This window comes from Polyodon spathula, chromosome 15 (genome assembly GCF_017654505.1).
Source record: "Polyodon spathula isolate WHYD16114869_AA chromosome 15, ASM1765450v1, whole genome shotgun sequence".
NCBI lineage: Eukaryota > Metazoa > Chordata > Actinopteri > Acipenseriformes > Polyodontidae > Polyodon > Polyodon spathula.
Window position 1 is genome coordinate 10415710 of NC_054548.1, and position 16916 is coordinate 10432625.

A 16916-nucleotide genomic window follows, 5' to 3' on the forward strand; every position below is an offset into this window, starting at 1 on the left:
CTTATATATTCTACACACCCTGCATGTGACATGCAGTTCAAAGAGGAATACCTTAGTATAAAGTACCAAGCTCAACCTTAAGGTGTGGTGAATTGGGGCTCTGGTCACTACTGGATCGATGACCGTTGAAACGATTATTTGAATCTCATTATTGTCGAGTTCACTTGCCTGATTGTAGACAATACTGGAAATACAATATTTACAGTATATACACATATATAATGTAATGTTTTCGGGTTCCGGCCTTATGGACTCAGACGGAGGCAGTGATTGTAGTGCATGAGTGAGGTCAGCCTGTTATTTAGAATAAAGGATAAAGGGGTGAAAGAGCATAGGATAGGCAGAAGTATGGGGGGAGGGGTTGAACACTCACACACACACACACTGCTCTCCTGATGCAGCTCCTCTGGCTCGTCACTCGGATTCCTGTCTGGCTTCCCTTCTCCTTCTCACAGTCACTCCTAAGGCTTGCCTTCCTTCTTCCAAGGTTCCCAAGGGGGGTAATGGCACAATGGTGGTTGGCGCCCGTCTGTCGGCTGGCCATATTAACGGTGGATAGTGGTGGTTCTCTCTCTTCATCTCTATTCTCGTCAGTTCGCTTGTCGTCTCCCTCTCCCCCTCTTCGCGTCATTCCCGCTGCTCTTATATACTGGCCCACCCACTCTCACTTCTCAGATCCAGTTGGAGGAGACCTCTTGGCAGCCTTTCCCCTCCGCCCAATCAGCATCCTTGCCACCTGTCCATTACGGGGGTCCTCCAAGATTCCTGCCATCTCTCGAGGTCGTTATACTTCCCCCTCTAAACAGTGAACTGCCCGGTCGTTGTCGTGCCCTCTTACCCCTCTGGGGCTCCTTCTCTGGATCCGCTGTGAACGGCAGCACAATCCGCCACCATTTGTGTCACATCTGGACCTGGTACACCACATCAGAGAACCGTGCCAGCACCTTACATGGTCCCTCCCATTGGCTATCCAGCTTGGGGCACCTCCCTTTCTTCCTCTTAGGGCAGTGCAACCACATAAGCACCCCTGGTTCAAAGTCCCGTTCCCTACTCCGGATGTCGTATGCCCGCTTCTGACGCATGCCAGCTCCCTTGAGACGGTCCCTCATGAACTGGTGAACTCCGTTGAGCTGGTCCTGGAGCTGCTGGACGTACTCCAGCCCTGCTGGTGAGCACAGTTCCTCTCCTGGGGGTTGTCCAAATACGAGGTCCACTGGGGTCCGCAGCTCCCTTCCCAGCAAGACCAGAGCCAGGGTACACATCGTGGACTCCTGTATAGCTGACCGGTAGGCCAGGAGGGCCAATATTATGTACTGGTCACAGTCCCACTGATCCCGACTGGTCCACAGCACAAACTGAATGGCTAGCATCCGGTTGAACCACTCAACCAAGCCATTGCTCTGTGGGTGAAGAGGGGTGGTGCGTGTCTTGTGGCCTTGGTTGCAATGCAGCTCTTCAGGCATCCCGAATCGGCAGAACATGCCCTCCAGCAAGGCAGTCGCAACGGTGGTTGCAAACTGGTCCAACAAGGCGTAGGCCTCGTGTCACTTGGAAAAGTAGTCCATGGTGACCAGGACAAACTTGTTTCTCACTGTGGACTTGGGAAAGGGGCCCAACACGTCGATAGCCACCCAGTCCAGTGGCTCACCCACTTGATAGCGCTGGAAGGGGGCACACAACTCTCCAAGTGGGCCCTTCCGGGCAGTGCAGGCATCTGTGAAAGAAGTTTGCCAGTTTGTTGGATACTACAGAAAATTCATAAAAGGATATGCCAAACTGACAGAGCCCCTTACTGCACTTACAAGAAAAGATGTAGCATGTATGTGGAATGAGTACTCCCAAGCAGCCTTGTGTCAATTCAAGAACCGTCTTACTTCAACACCTACATTGAAGTTTCCTGACTTCACAAAGCCTTTTGCAATCCACACCAATGCCTGTGACTGGACTTGGTACTGTTCTCATGCAGCGAAACTTTGATAGTTCAGAGTATGCCTAGTAGAAACAGTCTATAATTCTTCCAGAGTAGTCCTTCCTGAGAGTCATAAGAAACAGACATTTCTTCAAAGATGTAATGTGTTTCAGTAAATTCAAATGGCCAATTAACTTTGCATAAACATAAAACACCATTAAGTGAGGTTGGCATTGCAGGGGAGATAAATGGTTCATTTCTGAAAAGGTTCCAAACACCACTGAAGGTCTGGGGTCCAGCCTGCAGACCCTCACAGCATCTTACAACATAAAATCCTACACTAAATAATAAAGCTTAACAAAATCACTGTTCAATGTAACAACCCTCTCAGTTCTTAAAAGGATTAAAAACTCATACACGGTTAGGAAGAATTAACTCCACATAGAGACATCAACGGGCCAGTAGCAGTTGAGCCAACTTCTGCACACTACTGAATATTTATTGCAAGGGACGTTTTCTGATACAGACACCTGTAAACTAGTAGTTCAGTATCAACTTTATTACATCCTTCTATTTTATACAGAAATGATTTTCCCAGAAAGTGTTTCAGGAGGTTGTTAAAGTACAGCCAAGTTAATATCAATCTCTGTTAAGAAACACTCTTTGTAGTAAATACAGGCCCAATATGTCACTGTTGATTTTTGTTGCAGAATATTAAAACAGTGAAAGAATTGTATTTCTTACAATAGCAGTGTGACCCTCCTTTATTACAATATCTATGCATGAATCACCAAAAAAATGGACACTCTGCTCCGTCTGCTACTTAGCACTTTTATATGTTGTTGTTTATGCATTTTGAAAGCGGTAATGTGGGACTGTAAAGGGAAATCACAGCTGTAGAGTACTTACTTCTTATTAATGCTTGCCCAGGACTTGTTCATGCTCTCTGTCATCAGATCAACTTTCCTGGTGTCGTCGGCAGAGTAATCCCGCAGCATCTTGCGCGCAAGGTCGTTTGCCACATCTATGTTAATCTGCCACTGCCGGAGCTCCTTCACAAATTGCTGGAAAAGCATTTTTTTTTATACAAGTCATTCATTCATTCAGTCAGTGACAATAAAACATAGAAGGAACTGGGGAATAAAAACATGCACACACAAACGCACACACACACTCATATTCCTTGAGCGGTATACAGTGAAATCCCTAATTTCATAATCTATGACAAATCATACATTCTTTTAAATTATTCCACATATTCTGACTACAACCGTAGTGTGTGTGGGTGTGTGTGTGCTGACTAAAAGTCTTAGACATGTTGCATTTTTCTACTCTGATGCATTATGAGCATCAACAATATACTTAAGTGTTTTCTACTATTATAACAACCTTGACTTGCATAAAGGAAAAAACATTGGGTGAAATAGCTTGCATCACTTGACTGTGGTATCTGAAGCATAATCAACAAGTACAGAGAAACATCATCTGTAATGGACAAACCCAGGACTGGAAGACCCAAAAAAGCTGTCTAACAAGGATGAGCAATAATTGACAACAGAACTGGCAGAAGGCATAGGTGTCGTTGTCCATTCATCAACAGTCCAAAGCACCTTTGACCATTGTTCCATAGTCCAATTTCTGTATTCTTGTACATATTTCAGCCTTTTAGTCTTGTTCCCCTTTCTTAACAGTGGTATTCTCACTACAACACATCCTTTAAGTCCTGATTTTAAGAGTGACCTTCATACTGTTAATTTGATGGTCAACAACACCTGTGCCTTCTGCCAGTTCTGTTGTGAATTCAACGCTTGTCTTCTTTCTATTCCTTAAGGATATTATCTTCAAGTATTGCGGATCCTTGTTAGACAGTTTTTTGGGTCTTCTAGTCCTGGGTTTGTCAATTACAGATGATGTTTCTCTTTGCTTGCTGATTATGCTTTGGATACCACACCTTGAAAACTAGTGATGTGAGCTATTTCACTCAATGTTTTTCCTTCTAAGTCAAGATTGTTATAATAGTAGAAAACACTAGTGGAGGTTTTGAGTAAATTGCTGATGTAATGCATCAGAGTAGAAAAATGTAACATGTATAAGACTTTTGCACAGCAGTGTATATATCCCTGCAATTCAGACTGAATCTGACAACTTTAACTAACAGCATCGTCAAAAGTAAACAGGTTGTGGCAGCCCCAAGTGTTGCTTCAGTCGCACACATTCCTCCATTTATTATCTCTCTCAGAAATAAACAGCCACATACAGTCATGTATTCCTTCCAATACAGAACTGTGCTTTGGGATAAGTAAAAGAAAAAAAAAAGGATAATTATGTAACACCACATTAGATGTTATAAAATATGATAAGCTGTTTGGCTTCCAGCAACAACTTAAAAAAAAAAAAAAAAAAAAAAAAAAAAAAAATCCATCTGCTTATTCAATTAGTGCCACCTACTGGAATTTTATAATACAAATGATTGAATGATTTTATAAAACTAATGATTGTTGTTACATGTTTATTACATACTGTATTTGCGGATTTTATGGATACAATTGATTGTTCCCAACAGCATAAATAGTAAAGAGGGATTACTAAAAGGATTACAAAACTGATGGGAAAATTCATTTGAGGTGGAGTATTGTTTTTTGCTCTTGCTGTTCATTTTGGTGGAGAAACATTTTTTAAAAAGCTGAGGTCAGTTGATGTATTGCTGTATTGGTCAGTTCATTATAAAAGATACAGAGAATGGCATTGCGTTGTTGTATTTGTGTGTTTTGGCATTGCGTTTATAAAATGCTGTTGAGATCGCCAGGCTGCCCGTGAAAAACAAGATACACTATTCTATTCATACATTGTTTTAAATTAAACAATTCTTTGAAAAATGAGAATACAACTCTAACCCTCTTTAAAATAGTTGAAAAAGCTTTCATGAACTGAACTTTAGCACTGTTTTAAGGATTGTTGTGTTAAAGTTCATTTTGATTATTACTTTATTGAACTGCAAACTTAATTTAATGAAACCCTTCATTCTCATTTGCCATCCCAAATAAACCACTGTGAGCATGTCAGGACACAGCTATAACACGCAAACAGTTATCAATAACTGCAATACATTTTTTTTTTTAATTACAGAAATAGAAAGTGACCTTTTAACTCAGCTGGTACTAGAAAGTGCGGTAAATCTTTCATTTTAAAGTTAATTATGGCATTCTTTAAATTAATACTATTAATGTCATTGTATTTTAGGAATGACAAAAAGGCACAATACAGTATACGCAAGAAGTAATTTAATACCAAGTTCTAAGAGACACAAAGCATTGCTTAAATAAATGATCTGCAGTATTTGGTCCATAGAAAATAAAGTGGTATTTATCATTGCCACTGCTTTAAATTGTTAGTACTTAAATAGTTGCTGCTTACATGTCCCTATTTCTTTTATTTTTTATATTGGAAACATAGTGTTGCAATTACTGTTTCTTAGGCTATTCTATTAAGGACGCATTATTTTCCGTCTTACATGACTTCATGTAATGGATTTTTATAATTAAACTAATGACACTTTTTTTTTTTCGGGCCCCATTTCTTTCTGAGCTACATCTGAACAATCAAAACGTCATTGAAAGTGCTTCATTAACTTAATTTCATTATAACATTCCACCAAACGTTCCCCGAGACTTAGCCATGTCATCCCCTGAATTTACTGATTTTATTAAGTAGCTTTAACATTTTAATGCAAACATTCATTTCACAGCTCATGTTTATTTCTTTAATCAACAGACACTTGCAAAGTTATTAGACTGCAAGTCTAGATAATGAAAGTACTTAATTAAAAACAAGTAAACATATGTGATTGGAGTATATATGTTGAGTAACTGTTCTAAAGTCATTTTAGTTGTTGTTTTATGAAGGACTGAAATCAGTTGATAATACCGTTATGATATTTGGCAGGAAAAATGAAAAACATGTTTATGTTTTGTGTTACAGATATTTCTTGAACCTTTCAAATATTTTCAGTTTTAACACGAGGAAGACAATATAACAGATTACAGTTGCAATTATACTTAGTGTCGTATGATTTTTTTTTTTTTTACACAATGAAATTATAGCATTTTTTCTGTTGTAAAATAGTTTTTGCATGAGTCACAGACTATATAACAGTATATAATCCCCAAATTGTGGTGACACATTAATAAAGAAAAAAGCTTTGTTACATTTCCAGTCAGTTCTGATGAAATATAAAAATCCCTGTTAACATGCCACAAAAGTCAGACACTGGTCTACTTTGCTAACATTACTGCCCAGTGTCCACATTATGCATGCTTTTTTTTTTTTTTTTTTTTTTTTTAGCTTTTAGCTGATTTGGTGGCTCTACAGTATTGGTCAACAAAATCGACCTGATGTGGACTTGACTTTTTATAGAATGATAATGATGTGTGAGTGATACCAGTTCAGGAAAAAAAAACAAAACAAACAAACAAACAAATATTATAAAGCTTAAACAAGAGAATGTTGGAATACGTGCTGTGGGTGACTAGACATACTGTACATACCCATTCCTATTTACATTACATAGACACAAGGATCTTGAATAACTGCTTTGTGTTCATTGGCCTATTTTGAGTCACAGGCAGATCCGAGCACATATTCAGAATACACCTTGTTTTGTTATTGTGTGTAAAGTGATCATCAAAAGCGCAGTGCTTGACCTACGTTTGTCTTTGCTTTCCAAATCTCCCACTCAATCGCTTGTCAGCAAAATGCTTGTCTCCTTTAATCAAGCATATACATAGATGTGCACTTCCTCAAAAGTATGATTAAAAATAAAAATAAAAAACTTACTTGGGGGTTTAAGACTCAAGAGTCTTTTGCTTGTTGTTAAATTATTCACATTTTATTTAGGTTTTTTTTGGTACTTTTTCTCTGTTTGCTTCAGTGGGAAGCATTTAAGCATTAGAGACTGAAGGAGCAGAGGACAGATTTTATTAGATTGGATTTATTGGGCTGATAGGACGATGATCGAAAGAAATAATGATACATTTGTTTTGTGCTTAGTGAGGATTAGGCTTAATTCTGCACACAAGCCTGTTTTGTAGTTTGCAGTTTGGATTAGACTCTTACTATTAAGTGATGCTGCATTCTGTTTGTGGATATGCTCATCTTTTAAGATTTGTTAAGGCTGAGAGCATTTTTTTCTGAGCTGTTGGTTAACTAACATTGTTATCATATATTGTTTCTTTTTTTGTTAATGGTTAATTTATATATAGTTACCTTATTATATACTTTTCATTTTATTTTATTTTATTTTATTTTAAATGTCCTTTTACAGTTTGGTACTAATCTTGGAATACCTACTGTGACTTTAGGTAAGATGAGTGCTTATAAAAGTGAAACCGCAGCCTAAATGATATAATTTAATGGAATTTTATATATATTATTATATATACCTTCAAATATTATATATATATATATATATATAATATATATATATCATATAATATTATATATTATACTTCAAGGTATCCCATGATTGCATCTGTCTTCAATTATATATAGGTCATTCATATCATGCTAAGTAGCCAATCAATCATTATATATATATATATATATATATATATATATATATATATATATATATATATATATATATATATATATATATATATATATATATATATATATATATATATATATATATATATATATAATATTACATCTATAAACATATAAAATAACCTTTTACCTTTAGATCTGCATTCTGCTTCTTCAGTGCCTCAACTGTATAAGATATTTCCTTCCATGACTCCAACTTGGCTTTGGCCCTCTCCAGCACCTGTTCGGCCTCCTGTTTCGCTTCAAGCCACTGACTTGAGTCCTTCTGCATCTCCTGTAGCTGCTGCCTTCGGTTCTGGAGCCGGCCCTGTACTTCCTCCCACTGGACTTGGATCTTATCTACTGCAGGGTGAGAGACAAAAGCAGGGGAACTCTGATTTGAATCTATTCTTTCTTCTTTGACCAGGGTGAGAACCCACTGAGATGCGCTTATACCAAGGAGTCCTGATAGACAGCACACCAAGTTCTGTACACACAACATCTACAACAAAATCAATAAAGAGTAGTAGAGGAAGAAAAAAATAATCAGATCGTTTTGTCAAATGTCACTGTATAGTTTTGTTTTTATTGTAAATGTGTGTAAATCGAAAACAATGCTATTGCCATTTAAGCTTATAAAAAAACACAGCTGAGACACAGCTCTTTAAAACACATATTTAATTATATTTGAAGATATTTAATTTGTATTACACTTGACACCAAGGTAATTACTGGTGTGATGGCATTTACCTTTTTTATTATTATTTTTCTTTTTATTAAGATGTTTCAGGTTAACACAGCTGTTTTCTTCCTCCTCATCCTGCTTCGTTAAATGTCATGCCCCAAAGCATTCAGTAAAGCAAGGCGGCAAAGTAATAGCACTGTTAACAACTTACAAAAGTGTAGACATTGCCTTTACTAAACCAGAGAAATAGTAATGCCACAGTCTTACTCTGAGTACACCCAGGACAAATTGTAAAACCATAGGGACCTTTAGTTTTATGTAGGATCATTTAAAGAAAAGAAATCTCAGGTTTAGTTTATAAACGCATTATCTAAAATGCATGTACTCTGCAAAAATTACATGTGCAAAGTTCAAAGCTTAATTTCCTTTCTTTATTTTTTCTTACTGCTGTAATCTGCTGTATATAAGAACACTTTCGTAGGATACAACTAACACCTAAATAATGCGGATGGTGGCCCTCAAAAATCAGGACCTGGAATATCTGTCCTGGGGGAAAAAAAAGTCGTAGCTTTTGTTTGCAAACTCTCACAATTTTACATAAACTATGCATCATTACAGGAAATAAAAATGGTTGTTTAATTTCTGTAAAATAAGGCCAACCATAGTACAGTACGTACGTCAAGTAACAAGCGTGTCAGTAATACACATCTACAGACGCTTGCAGCTCCAGAATTTGATTCTCTCAATAACGTCAAATAATGTTATTACCAAGTTTCATGAACGATGGAATGTATCCTGGGGTGTGAAAAGGGTTGATTTTTTTAATTACTGTGCACATCTTAACCTATATATATATATTAACTTAAGACAAATCTTACTGCTAGCAACTCAAAGTCTGCTGCTATTTGGTAATGTTCACTGTTTATTGGTTTACTATGTGGTGTGCACATTAGTAAGCATTGGACACAATCGGTAAACTATTATGCAGTGTTAAGTTTGCTCTTATTATGATGGATCGGTGGCTGGTTTGTGCAAAAGAAAAAAAACCACACACCAGTGACATACAGAGAAGCCAGTGACATGTTGGATTTTTTAAATTTTTTATCTTTATACATACATGTATGTGGAGGGGTGGTGGGTCAAGTACCACAGATATGAGGAAGAGGGGCGCGGTTCAAGACGTTTGAGAACCACTGTCATAGACGTCGCTGTCACCTTCAGCTGACCAGGACCCTTGCAAACACTGTCCGTATTGTAGAGACTTGATCAGCCGTGATACAGAGGCACAACCAACCCTAGTACTATTTTCACTGACCTACAGCTGACAACAAAATAGGAGTGTGAGAGGAACATGATATACTGCTTAGAGAGTACTTGCATTTAGGGGCAATGATAATACTTTCTGTTCATGGGGTGTTACTGTTGTATTGGCAACAAAAAAATAGATTTTGTGACATACTTTGCCAACTAATTTTCCCCTTTTAATTGGTGCATCACCCATTGTTCCAGAGTGTTTGTACCTTTAAAAGTAACACACATGCCACCATAGAGCATCCAAAGGGTTAAATAGTGGGTCCTTTTTATTCCCTACCTGTGCAGCGCATTAAGAATCAATTACAAAGAATAACACTTCATTACACTTGCTTCAGAGATGTAATATAAAACATAACCTTCAGGCAACCGATTTTCATCTACATTTATTAAGATGAAAAAGATCCCTCCAGCTACCAGTATCCATTGTCTATGTAGATTACACTGTTGTGTAGTCATATTTTATATGGAACAGAATATAAGCAAAGGCTGTTTTGAAATAGTGCTTGTTTGTTGTAATGAATTAGCTAAGTTAATGACTCTATGAATATTAGTGATGCAACAATAATTAGAATAATTCAATTAATCACGAATTTTGCAGTCGGTTTAATATTTTTATCACCAATTCATCTAAACGCCCGCAACTTTCCTATCATTCCCATCGCAATCGTAGAGTTTGCTTTAGACACTGCGACGGCAGGTAACACTAAGAGCCCTATTCATAAAAGTACTTGCCGACTGCCTTAATAAAACAAATTGAGTTTAAAACTAATGAAAGTCGTCTATATTGCTATTCATAAAACGATGTGGGCTAACGAACGACTCTCGCAATGCACTTTATGAATGGGTATACAGTTGTTCAAGAACGAAAATCCGCCTCTTTTTGAAGACATCATCACCATTATTAATGTTCCCTGGGTGGTGTCAGTAGCTGTTGCGAAAAGAAAAACGGAATCTACCGACAGTAGCCTACTACAGAAACCCGAGTCTGCAGCTGCCAGTCACGGGCAGTTTGCAAAACCTGATTCTGATGACCCTTTCATGTCTGCCAAAATTCAGTACATGTCATAGTTCAGAATTTTTTTTTTTAAATAAATACTTTGTTTGGCAACGCTGGTAAACACATTTCCATACGCACACATAAGATTCCCATTCTTAACCGCAGTACCAAAAAAAAAAAAAAAAAAAAATAAACAAAAAGTATTGTAGGACATAATAATAATAAATATAATAATAATATAATAATAATAATAATAATAATAATTTTGAAAACTTTAAATGTTAATCTTACAATTATTATTATTATTATTATTATTATTATTATTATTATTATTATTATTATTATTAAACTGCACTTAAAGCAGGGAACCAATCTGGGGCGAGTTTATGAATCAGTGAAAGTTTCACACCGTATTGCACACTGTACACAAAATGGATCGTTTTGTGGTTCACGAAAAAAAAGACTCCCTTTCGAACACTGATCGAGTCTCGGAGGTGAAAGAAAAAAAAGAAAAGGACTGTTAGTTAGTATCGTTAGTTTAGACTTGACTGTAAAAAGCGTTCAATAACTCCCAGTTATCAGCAACATTTTGCTTTCGTTCACGCTTATGAATAGCAGGTTAACTCTCAGGACTGATGAAAACTTTATGCTAATGAGGTAATCGTTAACCTTTCTCTCAATTCGTTACAAACATGCCTTCATAGACGAAAATCATTGGGGCATAACGACGCATCTGAATTATCTCTTATGAATAGCAACTGCCGTAAAATAGGCAGCTATGGACGAAATCCGATCATGTACTCCTGTTATCTCATTTCAACAGGCGTTAACCCTTTATGAATAGACTCATAAGTGACTAAAGATGAGACAACAGTCAGGTTCTTTTTAAAACATTATTATTATTATTATTATTATTATTATTATTATTATTATTATTATTATTATTATGAGCACATCATGACACAGTACATATGACTAATCAGTGAGATGACATCTGCCCAATGTTAAGAAATCAAAAGCGAAAAAGTCCAAATGAAAAAACAAATCAAACAAATTATGAGACTGAAAAAAGGCAAAGAAAAGTCTGCCCGTCTGCTATAATAATGTGAAAAAAATGACCTGTTAGTTTGTGTTGAACCGCAGCATTTATTAGTTCAATCTAATGTAATAAATTACAGAGGCGATTTTGTAGGCTAAGGATTGTTAGCAATGCAGTAGTTTTAAAGAAATTAGAAGATCTCATTACATTTTTCATATTTATTTAGCTACGTGAAAATGATAGACATTCATTATAATTTAATGGAATTACAAGGTCACATGTTGTACTTTAATATAACTGCATCACTCACTGACAATAAAATCAACAGCCATGAACTCCAAAACAACAAACTACACCCCCTGGAATAAAAGTCCCTATACATGATGGCATGTTATTCCATTCACCCTTTTATGTTTTATTTTCATTACTCTCCGTTTTACCCGGAGAGTAGAACATGACAGAACTCTTGCTGTATGTTTTACAGCTTAAAAAGAACAGTACAGTAGAAAATTGGCAAACCGGTGATACAATTTATTCATTAAAGAGCAGGATGCAGACATTGTCCTATAAATCCTTATTAGGCAAGCCAGAGAAGGAGTGGATACAGAACAGAATGTCTCCCATTCATAATTTACTACTATCATCTGAAAATGTTACTTCAGGTTGTTTTGTGCTTTTTGGTGGTGAGGTGGTAGGTATAGTATACATTTTATTTTATTTTGTGCCAACGTCCCCAATTGCTTTTCAAAAGGGAGACTGAAAAAAAAAGCATGAGATTCAAATAATGAGCATTGATAGATAGTCCACAGCTTTATAGTTGTTACAGGTTGGCATGGAAGGTTTTTTAAATGTAGTTTTTCATTCACATTTTTCAGTACCTACGCGACCAGTGCTGTATTTATCATTTATCTTTCTTTCAGATTCTCACTGCATTCAATCAGCTGCTTTGGTTTGGTGATGGGTGCTGAAATTTCGTTGTGTTGCCATGGCTATAAGTAGACCACTTGGGTATCTGTATCTTAAAAACAACATTTTCCAAATGTACAAAACGCAGCAGATGCTGAACACACCAGAGTCACTTACAACAACATCTCACCTGAAAGACGGAGCACAAGGAGGTTAAGTGATTTGTCAGGATTTGAACCAGGGACTTTATACAAGCCCTTTTCTTTAACCACTAGCCCACTCAGCCTCCAGATGCCCTGCACAAGTATATATTTGTATGGTTTTGGTATGGATGGGGTTCGTGTTTTTAGGCACAGTACTAGATGCTACAATCAGTTCAGCACGAAGAGCAGATGCCTATGCTTGTTGGCCCGGTAACAGAGATAGATTTAGACCACGTTGTCTAATATGGTAAGACAAAAAGCAGTCATCATTGGATTTGAACAAGGCGAGCAGCACAAAAAGAAAAAAAAAAATCCCTATCATTTCAATGTGTCAACACTGCTGTGAAGTGATAGCTTTATTAAAGCATTCCGTGCTGCTTACCGTGCCTAGATCAAGCCAAGTGTGAAAAAACCCACCTTAACACGAGTGAAAACACCAGGTTGTGTGAGTTAACATTCACAGCATTCACTCTGATGAAGTCAAAGTATCATTCGCAGCTGCTGGACATAATGGTTAAACGAAACATTGCTTAAACGAAAGACATGCAATGGTTGAGTTTAAATCTAATATCTGTGCAATTAATTGAGATTTACTAAGTGTTAATGAAATTGCTGTTGTTCCTGAATCTGTCCAGAAGATATATGAAATAAAAATTAGAAGAGTGGTGTTTATGTGGAAATAAATTAGAAATTATGAGAATGTTTTTTAACATTATGTTAATGAATAATAATATTACTTTTAGTAAACAATATGAAATGCTAAACTGAAATCACAAGCTTTTCTCTGTTGTCTAATATTTGAAATGTGTAATACTATAATGAACTAATTGTTCAAATGATTGTTGTATAATAAAATGATATTTGCTTTTCTGTTTAATTGCTCTGACTTGTTTTGTTGATGAATAAACAGTTTTCTGTGGATTTGTAGCACAAACTGAGGATTCGTTAATCAACAATATCTCAGCCAGGAACTCCCCTTTTCTTCAAATCCACACAGCCATTTTAGTTACTAGATTCATATAATTAATCAATTAAAATATCAAAGGGTGAAGTCACAGAAATATTTTAAGGACAAAAAACAAGTATTTATTTGGAAGAATGGTTACATGGTTCAAGCTGGTGCTTAGTAACCACCACAATTTGAAGCCAGACACATAACCGCAAGTCAAAAACACATTTCTACCATTTATACAGGTAACATTTTCTTATTGAAAGCTCTGGCCCAGTTTCCTAAGAAGAGTTAATGCCTGCAGTGTGCAAAGATTGAGCCAATAACATTCAACTAGACACCAGTGGTGATGTAACAAATGATAGACCTTGGTGTCACATGACTCACTATCAATTGATTAACCCAATTCTACTTTTGATGATAAAATTCTTAAAAAATTTTTTGTTTAACATGTTAATATTATTATATAGAAAAAAGGTAGCCTATAATATTGTTATTAGCCTATAATAACATTTGAAACATACTCAGTGAGATTAATGAATTTGCACCACAACCACAAAAAAAAAACAATATGAATAATAACAAAATTATTATTTTATTTTATCCCATATCCTCAATGCATTATACAACCACCAAAAACAAACTCATGTCCATTCGCATTATGTTCTGCTCAGCATAACAGCAGACCTTGTCATTTCAGCGCACTGGTTCTGGCAAACTCATAAGCAATGGTATCTTAATTTAGGAGCAATTAATGCACACCAGTGAATCACAAGAAAGGAGTGGACCTGGGGTTCAAGTGGAATAGCCACCTACAGTGTATATGCCCAAGGAATTAATTGTTACTGATCAGCAGTGAGCCAGATCAATCCACTGCCACTTGTGCTTTTCTCTATATATATCCCAGGAAATATAATACAGCAGAAAAAAGCAACTGGTGATCATCAAGTGTATTCCCCTTGGGTGTTGGTCAGATCTTGAACTGTGGTCTTTACAGCTGACAGTGAAATATCTTATTCCTGTAACCGCAAGTCCCTCGGGTGTGCGTCACATTAGAGGGCTTTGTAATTACATTCACTGGTGTAAAACATTTGGCCTTGGAATTGTGACATAGCCGCATAACCCTGAACTAACACTAAATCCAATGGCGTTCAGAGCAAAACAGAAGGGCCTGAATGCAAAAATGCAAATTGAGCGCTAACAGAAGACAAATGAAATCCTGCCACAGAAATCAATTTTTCCTTCTGAAGGTGATGGCACTTTTAATTACCAGTCCATCAAAAACTGATTTAAAGGGAGTAAGGTTTCTTGCAGACACTAACTTGCAAACAAATGGGTATCAAAACAAAACACAGAGTTAATGAAATGAGCCTGCCATTTCCCTCCCCAACAAACATATACAATCTTATCATTAATAAGAGCTACAGTAGTGGGAGCCTTAATATACTTTAAGACCTACTGATGCATAAGACATTATGGTCACCGTAGCAGTTTAAATCCAGGGATTATATGGAACTCATTACCTATTTAATGAAGTGTTAACTTAGTGTGAGTTTAAAAAGCTTACAGTATACTATTGAATAGTACACGTTATTTCATCAGCAGTTATTTCTGGCTAACATTGTACCTACCAACAAGAGTTTATGGGTGATGTTAATACCCAAATGCATAAATGTGATCATAACCTTCAGAATTAACCACTTGACTGTTATTGGACGTCCTCAAAAAAACTTGCTCAGTGCTGCCCGAAACACCAGGTACGTCCTTATTAAAAACATGCTTAAAAAAAAAAAAAAATCTGGATTGTTGTTATTTCACTCGTGGTTCACTCATTGAGAAGTTCGTTCAGATAATATTGGGTCATCATTTCAATCTCATTATGTCAACACAGATATAATATCTTTGATGTGAGACAGTTGTTAAATCTAATTTAGGCCATGTCCACACTATGCCTCTAAACTGGCTTAAAAGTGCTAAATACGGTTTGCATCTACATAATGTAGCATTTAATACCGTATTAGAGAACCGGACTGGAGACCAACTCAGGGGGCAGGGCCAGATTAAAGGACATGGGGGCCCTACGCTAACCCATATTTTGGGGGCCCTGTGCATATTATGGAAAGTGGTGTTATTGGCATATTGGCTAATTCAGCCCTTCGTTGGGGACACAGAATGTGAGCAAGGGAGCAGAGTGAGCCAATTGTTTATGTAGCAGGGGAGCAGAACAGGGGAATAGAGCAGGGCAATGGAGTGGAGTAGTTGCTGGAGTGGAGCGCAGAGCGGACATTTCCAGCCTGTTCTTTCACAGCACCGAGAAGAACTGAGCACGGTTTTATTTTTTTTAAATAACATGTTCGGCCATGGAGTTTGCACAGAAAATTAAATAAAGAAGGTGACAAATACAGATGGAGTCACTGTACAGTATTTTCCATCATGGCTGTGCACGGTAACCATTAATTTTCCTGTTTCAAACCAAAATTAGGCACTTTTATTTTTTGCAGACTTGAGAATTGCATTAAAAAAAAAAAAAGCTTTTATATTCAATGTGATTGACACTGCACTTTATAATTCATTATGTAGGGGAAAATATAGATTATCCCGATTGTGGAGCTGCCATATAAAAATGTGAGGAACATCCCCAGTGTGTCCATCTGTCTGCGCTTATTACATAGCCTGGATTGTTTTTATACAGTCCCACTGTTATGCACCAATACAGCGCTGTGAACACAGTTTATATTTTCTGCACTCTTAAGGATAGTTCATACACTACAGGGTGGTTCGTCAGTTCCATTGAGACTCACATATGTGTTCGAGGGTTGCTTTGAGCTCCCTGTGAGATATTCAGATACAAACAAACCCAGTATAAAGCTAATTTGATACGAATCATATGCAAAGTTTGAAATAGGTGTGAGTACACTGTACACATCATGGTAGGAACCTGTTAATTGCAACATGATATTTCCTAACTTTTACTTTATTTTCAATTTATGAATTTTTTCAGTACCAATCAATAATAATGAGGAAGCGCCTTCAAACTGAATTAGACAACTTATCTGAACACTTTATGTAGGCTTTTGTCTTTGCTGATCATAGCTGGGCATGAGGCTTGTTAAACTGTGTGTCTTTATTGCATTGTACCATATGACAGAAATCACATGCGAGTGATAATAATTAAACCTCACTGTGGTTGATTATCATTTTAGTTAACATTCAAACATCCATCAGAATACAGAACACAAAATGATGCATTACAGATCATAGACCCAGGCAGTAAAGTACAAAAGCATTAGCAAGTGCATAATATAATATCCACTAGGGTTAATGGGTCAGT

General features: G+C 36.7%; 1 protein-coding gene across 7 annotated transcripts in view; it reads right to left on the reverse strand.

Annotated features, from left to right (window-relative positions):
- Positions 1-16916, reverse strand: part of LOC121327814 (dystrophin-like) — a 222876-nt gene that overhangs the window by 140668 nt on the left and 65292 nt on the right. For all 7 annotated transcript variants that reach the window (XM_041272024.1, XM_041272029.1, XM_041272027.1 and 4 more), the window contains exons 9-10: positions 7644-7855; positions 2819-2973 (exon numbers count right to left, since the gene is read on the reverse strand). In XM_041272024.1, coding sequence (XP_041127958.1) covers positions 2819-2973; positions 7644-7855 — 367 coding nt within the window. The remainder of the gene's footprint in view (positions 1-2818; positions 2974-7643; positions 7856-16916) is intronic.